This window comes from Bison bison, unplaced genomic scaffold (genome assembly GCF_000754665.1).
Source record: "Bison bison bison isolate TAMUID 2011002044 unplaced genomic scaffold, Bison_UMD1.0 scf7180017864180, whole genome shotgun sequence".
Taxonomy (NCBI): domain Eukaryota; kingdom Metazoa; phylum Chordata; class Mammalia; order Artiodactyla; family Bovidae; genus Bison; species Bison bison.
Genome location: NW_011494752.1, coordinates 1,344,739 through 1,351,974, shown reverse-complemented (window position 1 = coordinate 1,351,974; position 7,236 = coordinate 1,344,739). Strand labels below are relative to the sequence as shown.

Below are 7,236 nucleotides of genomic sequence, written 5' to 3'. Positions count from 1 at the left end.
AGGGTCCCTTGTGTCACTTCCCAGTACCCAACCCTGGGTGCAGGGAGGCTGAAGAGATGATCGAGGAAACGCACATCCCACAACAATCCCGTGCAATCTAGGTGGTCAGAGCCACAGCAAGCCCAGGTCTGCCTCCTTTTCCAAGTGACAAGAACAGCAGACTTCATTCACTGAGGAAGGGTGAGGGGGCATGATTCCCAACATGTACATACATAACCGGTAGCTCCCAAATAAGGAAAGCAAGAAAGAGAGCATTTATTTGACTTTCAAGCAAGTTAAATCCTGTGCCAGTTATCCCACCAGCTGCTCAGAAACCCGACCTGGGGTGTGACAGGGCCTCCAGTGATCCCTGGGGTTCCCTCTAGGTCAGAGTTTTCTTCAGCACCAGAGCTACGGGGAAGTCCATTGGACCAGATCAACCTCTACCCTGGTTACCATGGAGACACCTATTTCCCCAGAAGATGTGATCCTTTCCTGGTGGGAGAGTCTGCTGCTTGCATGCCAAGTTCAGAGCCCTGGGGAACTTTAATCGAGGCTGAGGGTCCCCAGGTGTCCCACACAGCCATGCCCTTGCCACATTCCGAGCTCACCCCAGAGAGATGCCCATGTTTGCCTCATTCTGAGGAGCTCGCTCGCTCTTTCTCCCTTCTTTGGTGAGAATCTGGCATAATCTACTTAGTGATTTAATAATGTAACATTTTTACCCTATCATATATATTCTCTTTGCTGCTGCTGCTGCTAAGTCACTTCAGTCGTGTCCGACTCTGTGTGACCCCATAGACGGCAGCCCATCAGGCTCCCCCGTCCCTGGGATTCTCCAGGCAAGAACACTGGAGTGGGTTGCCATTTCCTTCTCCAATGCATGAAAAGTGAAAAGTAAAAGTGAAGTTACTCAGTCGTGTCCGACTCTTAGCGACCCCATGGACTGCAGCCTACCAGGCTCCTCGGTCCATGGGATTTTCCAGGCAAGAGTACTGGAGTGGGGTGCCATTAATCCCCTCAAAAACTTAAGAGAAAACGTATGAGTATCCCTCTGTACAGATGGAAAAAAATGGAGGCTGGGAGACTGAGTCACGCAGGCAGGAAGAGGTAGAGGTGATACTCAGATTCAGGTAGCCCATGCTCCGTGTCCTGCCAGGACTCAAAACTACGAGCACGGTAATAAATCAGTCAGTATTGTCAGCAGGCACAGATGTCACTTTCAGACAAATTCATCCTGGCTCCATCAGTACTCCACAAGCTCTCCGGGCTGGAAGCAATCTCCACACTGGACACTGGATTCTTATAGACCTCTCCTTGGAAATGTTCCCAGCAGGGAGCACAGAGCTATGGACTGTAGACCTGGCAAAGGTCTTAGAAATTCCTGAGTCCTCCTTCGGGGGGATACAATGGAGTCCCAGCCAGGCGAGCAGGGCCTAGAAAGTCGGTAGTAACCAAGAACTTGGTGTCCTACCTGCTCCAGGCTTGGCCTCTGAACTGCAGCCTGCCCAGAGTGAAGCCTGTGTGTGTTTGTGGCAATAACTATTTACAGTCAACTGGACATCAGGTCCCTGCAACAAGAGCTGGGGAATGTGCTTATCTAGGGCCACCCTCCCTGCCCTGCACCAGGAGGCCAGATCCAGCAGCTCCCCATGGAGCCCAGCCTCTGAGAAGAACTTTTCCCAATGCTTCACCCCAGGACTCTCTAAAAGAGCAGCAGAGGCTACAGCCTGGAGCCAGGGGTCGGTCATCCCTACCACTGAGTACCTGTGAGACAGGCCAGGACCTGGGACCCTTTGCTGAAGTGCTTGCTCCTGGACAAATGTATCAAGCAACAAAACACAAAGAAACTCTAAGGAACTAAAAATAACTGTGTAAAAAAATAATAAAATAACTGAATGCAAGTACAACTGGGGCAAATTATGGACAACAAGATACAAAAAGACCAAAAACCTAACTGCCACTTCTGAAGAGCTGGGAGCAAAAGCAGGGTAGTGCTCAAGGCCCGGCACACATCACCACCAATGAAGTGGGCAAACCACCTAAGCCTCCCATCTGGCCCAACCCATGGATATGCCACTACCCTCTGTCCACACAAAGAACCAACTCACCCCTCCTTGGGGAGCAAAGAAGAGAACTTGTTGCTTGTTTTTGCTCTCCCATGCTGCAGCAGGGGCCCCAATAAAGCCTTGCCTAGATTTTTCATCTGGCCTCTTATCAGTTTCTACTGAGGGCCAAGAACCGTGATCAGTGACACCTACAATGCCTGTTTGTTCGACAATCACTGAGCACCCACTGTGTGAAGGCACCTACTGTGCATACACAGAAAAGGAGACAGGCATGTACCCTGCTCCTTTGAACTCACAGTCTAGCAGGGACATAAATAAGGGAACAGGAAGAGTCGGATCATGGGCATGCCACCTGTGCCATCACACAGAGCCCCGTACTCAGGAGAGCCCTGTGCTTGGCTTTGCTGTCACTGTCTTGAAATTCTGAACCGTTTTGGAACAAAAAGCCTCACGCTGTCATTTTGCACCAGGCTCAGCAATTTATGTAGCCAGTTCAAGGAAGAGGCAAGCAAAATGCACTAGCTAATGCCAGATAGAGGAAGTGGGGGCACAGAGTAAACTCCCTGCTGAGTCCTAGAGAATGAGTGGGAGACACCAAACAGAGAAGTAGAGGGAAGAAAAGGGAAGGGACCACATGTACAGACCCTGAGATAAGAAAGTTCAGGTGCCTCATAGAACACTGTAGAATGTGGGGCGTGATGATACACCATGAGGCGAAAGGGGAACTAAGACCAACAAAAGTCAAGATAATCTTGATGAAAAACAAAACAGGGGTGCGTGCTATTGGACACGAAGACTTTTTGTAAAACTCCAATAATTGAGAGATTGTGGCTTGGGGATAAATAGACCAGTGAAACAGACGAGAGTCCAAAAATGAATCCACGCATAAATGGAAATACGATGATGATAGAGAAGGCAGGACAAATCAGGTATTAGTCAACGAACGTTGCTGGGACAATTGGCTATCCACAAAGGGAAAAATACTAGAGCCCTGTCTCACACCACACACACACAAAATTCCAAGTGGTTTAAAGACCTAAATGTGAAAAGGCAAAGCTTTAAAACTTTTGGGGAAAAAAGAAACAGAATCTATCTTTATAAACTGGAGGCAGAGAAACAATTTCTTCTTTATAACATAGAAAGGACAGAAAAGATCAGCTGGACCACATTGCTACTTTAAAATTTCATATTACAAAATATACATGCTCACTGAGAAGGCCAGTTCTGACTCTTTCACTTTCTCTCCCGAAACCCCTTTCAAGCAGAGCCATGTCTCTGAGTACAGGTTCCCAGGTGGAGGAAGGTTGTTCTCTTAGCTTCTCAGACTGGGATGGGTGTGAGACTGCGACACCCTTGACTTCTTGCCATGGTAACCCAACTCCTGACTTCAAGAAAGCCAAATTATTATTTAAAAGATTACTTAGTAAATACGGAATCAAAAACCTATCAAGTACACCCAGCTTTTCCTCCCCAAGGGCTTTCCATGTTCTGGACTCTCATCTTGCCCCACAGTGGACTCTTTCCCACCCTCTAAGCTTCAAGGAGATCCAACCAGTCCACTCTAAAGGAGATCAGCCCTGGGATTTCTTTGGAAGGAATGATGCTAAAGCTGAAACTCTAGTACTTTGGCCACCTCATGCGAAGAGTTGACTCATTAGAAAAGACTCTGATGCTGAGAGGGATTGGGGGCAGGAGGAGAAGGGGACAACAGAGGATGAGATGGCTGATGGCATCACTGACTCGACGGACATGAGTCTGAGTGAACTCCGGGAGGTGGTGATGGACAGGGAGGCCTGGCGTGCTGCGATTCATGGGGTCACAAAGAGTCAGACACGACTGAGCGACTGATCTGAACTGAACTGAAACATAAACTGGCATGTCACCTCCTCAGAGGCCTTCTGAAACCCTTGTCACTCTCTCATGTCACCTAATTCTTTCTTGGCACCTGTCACAATCTGTCATCTTATTTGTTTATTGTCTCTCTCCCCCCTACTAGACTCCACGGAGCTGAGCATCAAGAGACATAAACCAGCAGCCCTTGGGACTAGCACACATTTTATTTAGCTTGCAGAGTTTTCCCCAAAATTAAATTTATTGGCAATCTTTAGAAATCAAGAGATTTTATATAAACATCTGAATTTCCAAGTTGTCATGAAGAAGATCTAGCACAACAGGGTAGAGGTGTCTGGCGGTGCAGCCTCTGGTTTTCACCTCCTGGCCCCTACCACACCCCATTACATCACACTTGGCTGTCTGCACTCCTTTATCTTACCTGTCTGACCTCTGGCCGCCTTTAGAGTCTAAAACCTCGCTATGTCCCCCTGCAATTATGAACATTTCAATTAATAAGCTAAAAGTGCAAGAAAGGTTGACCTTTTTTTCTTTTTTGGTCCCCGGGGGGTGGGGAGTTGGAGACAGTGGGATGCAGGCTCTTATATCTCTGACAGGATCCAACCTGGGCCCCTGCATTGAGAACAGTGAAGTCTTAACCACTAGACCTCAAGGGAAGTCCCAGGTTGACTGTTTTGAAGGCAATAATTCAACTAAGCTCTGGGAAAGGTCAACCCCACACAATTTGTATGACACCAAGGACCCCCTTCTAAGTGCGTGAATTCTTCTTGGCCCCCAGAACCAACGTTACTCTCCCTTGAACTCCTGCTGATGATCTGGACATTCTTTCCTTGGACGATCTAAATGATAAGCTTAAAGTAGATTAATCCATTTTTAGATTAGATTCATCTAAATGATACATTAATCTAAGTAATAAGGTTTTGGTTACACTACTGTACATTAACATGCCGCCCTAAATCCGTCAAAGAGTAAATCTGTAAAGTAGGGAATTGGGTGGGTTCATACATAGTGGGAATTTGTCGTGTTTGGGACGGTCAGTATCTAAATCCTCTCTAAGGAGTGCCAAATCTACCCCCACGAAAAGACCGCCCGGCAACAGGGTCAAGAAGACAGAACCCTCCAGATCATAGTACGCAGGCGTGACCAAAACCTTCGCCAGTTGTCTGCGCCGCTGTCACCCTCCTCCAGCACTGCGCAGGCGCTTAGACAGACCACCCTTTCCCTCCCCCTTCCATCTCTCCCCTAGTCGAGAGGACGCCCTCCCGCAGAACACAGTTCCTGCGCAAGCGCCGTCTCGCGTCCCTGCCCGAAGGCCAATTGGAAGCGGCGGCGGCTGGGCGCAAGGGGCACAACGCCGTGGGTGGGGCGTGGACGTGAGGGCAGCGCGCTGGCGTCACAGGGGCGGCTATATAAGTGAATACAGGCGCCGCCCCTCCGCCCCAGTCACTGAGCCGCCGCCGAGGACTCAGCAGCCTCCCCCTTGAGCCCCCTCGCTTCCCGACGCTCCGTCCCCCCTGCCCGCCTTCTCCCGCCGCCGCCTTCCGCAGGCCGTTTCCACCGAGGAAAAGGAATCGTATCGTATGTCCGCTATCCAGAACCTCCACTCTTTCGGTAAGTCCCAGAAAGTCCCGAGGGGAGGAAGGCCCCGGTGGGGCGCTCCGGTCTCAAACAGGGCCAAGAAAGCTGCTAAACGTTGTAGGTCTTCGTAAACTTGGGCGGAGGGGAACTGTCTTGGCTTGCGGGCTATAGGGCCACTGCCTGGGCCTTAGAGTTGGTCCCTGAGCGCGACCGGAAGGAGGGGGGGGGAGGTCAGCCCTTGGGCGGGCTTCGCGTCTCGGGTGGCGCATTTACTAATGGCTCCCGGGCCTCTTCGGGCCACACCCGCCCCTCCCGCCACCCCTGCGTCACGTCCGGTACGTCACCGCCGTTGTCACGGTGTCGGGAGGGAGAGGCGGCGCCAGCCTAAGTGACACCCGCGCGCGCCAATGGGGCGGGAAGTGTGGCCCCGCCTTAGAGCTCGGGTTCCGGCCGGTTGCATCAGCTGGGTGGGGCGCCGCCGGCCTGCCCTGGCTCCCCCGACACGTGATCGGCTTCCCAGGGCGGGCCTGGGGCAAGAAGCCCAGGCTTTCTCCCAGGCTGGGAAAGCTGGCCGTCCCGGACTGACCTGTTCGAGGAGAGCCAACAAAGAACATGTCTGATCCGACCAAGCCTTGACGATTTCAGTATCAGTTTCTGCACGCAGAAGAGATCAAGTGGAAGGGTGGCAGTGGCATCTGAGCTCAACATCACTAAACAAGCTTGACCTTTCTTCCCAGACCCCTTTGCTGATGCAAGTAAGGGTGATGATCTGCTTCCTGCTGGCACTGAGGATTATATCCATATAAGAATTCAACAGAGAAACGGCAGGAAGACCCTTACTACTGTCCAAGGGATCGCTGATGATTACGATAAAAAGAAACTAGTGAAGGCGTTTAAGAAGGTAGGTTTTTAATGAGATTTTAGGAAAGTCGTATTTACCCTGCCTCCATGGAGCTGCTGAGTTGTATTACTTACTGAAAAGGGGTATTAACGGCATTCAAACTGTTGCTTGGCCTGACTTGTTTTACTTGTATTGTTCTTGCAGAAATTTGCCTGCAATGGTACTGTAATTGAGCATCCAGAATATGGAGAAGTAATTCAGCTACAGGGTGACCAGCGCAAGAACATATGCCAGTTCCTGGTAGAGGTGAGTTCTGTTGCTTTTTGTTGGTACATTTGTGCCTCTTCCCTGGTTAACTAATCTCAGATCTGCCTGGTCTATTCAGTTTTTTCTAGGGACATAGAAGTTTGTTTTATAAGGCTAAGCCAAACAGTTTTTGAAGTTCATAGTGTATTTCTGGAAAGGAGGGATTTGTCCACCTTAAAGTTTACTAGCTTGGATCTAGTTTAAGGACGTTGTGCACATAGACACTAAAACAGGATGTCTGGTTGGCTATTCTTAAGTGGCAAAATCTTATTACACCACTGATGCTAAACTGAGTGTACCCTGAGTTCAGTGCACCTTGGCTCTGGGACTTTTCTTGGCCAAGTGTAGAAGTAGGGAGAGAGGATTGTTGTCATCAGAAATGGAGGCTTTTACTGTGCTCCCTCTTAAAACTGCCCTTTTTTCCTTTGCAGATTGGACTGGCTAAGGACGACCAGCTGAAGGTTCATGGGTTTTAAGTGCTTTTGGCTCACTGAAGCTTAAGTGAGGATTTCCTTGCAATGAGTAGAATTTCCCTTCTGTCCCTTGTCACAAGTTTAAAAACCTCACAGCTTGTATAATGTAACCATTTGGGGTCTGCTTTTAACTTGGACT

The 7,236-nt window shown here is 49.6% G+C and overlaps 1 protein-coding gene across 1 annotated transcript; it reads left to right on the top strand.

Annotated features, from left to right (window-relative positions):
- The first annotated feature begins 5,325 nt into the window (after window positions 1-5,325).
- EIF1 (eukaryotic translation initiation factor 1) lies at window positions 5,326-7,236 on the top strand. The gene is made up of 4 exons (XM_010842543.1): window positions 5,326-5,510; window positions 6,215-6,378; window positions 6,523-6,624; window positions 7,056-7,236. Exons 1-4 carry the CDS (start codon window positions 5,480-5,482, stop codon window positions 7,098-7,100), a joined length of 342 nt encoding a protein of 113 aa, XP_010840845.1. The 5' UTR covers window positions 5,326-5,479; the 3' UTR covers window positions 7,101-7,236.

Excerpts from the sequence above, each read along its gene's own strand:
- EIF1 (XM_010842543.1), top strand. The coding sequence starts at position 5,480 with ATGTCCGCTATCCAGAACCTCCACTCTTTCG. Across the intron at positions 6,379-6,522 it reads TAGTGAAGGCGTTTAAGAAG|AAATTTGCCTGCAATGGTAC; the intron begins GTAGGTTTTTAA and ends TTGTTCTTGCAG. Across the intron at positions 6,625-7,055 it reads TATGCCAGTTCCTGGTAGAG|ATTGGACTGGCTAAGGACGA; the intron begins GTGAGTTCTGTT and ends TTTCCTTTGCAG.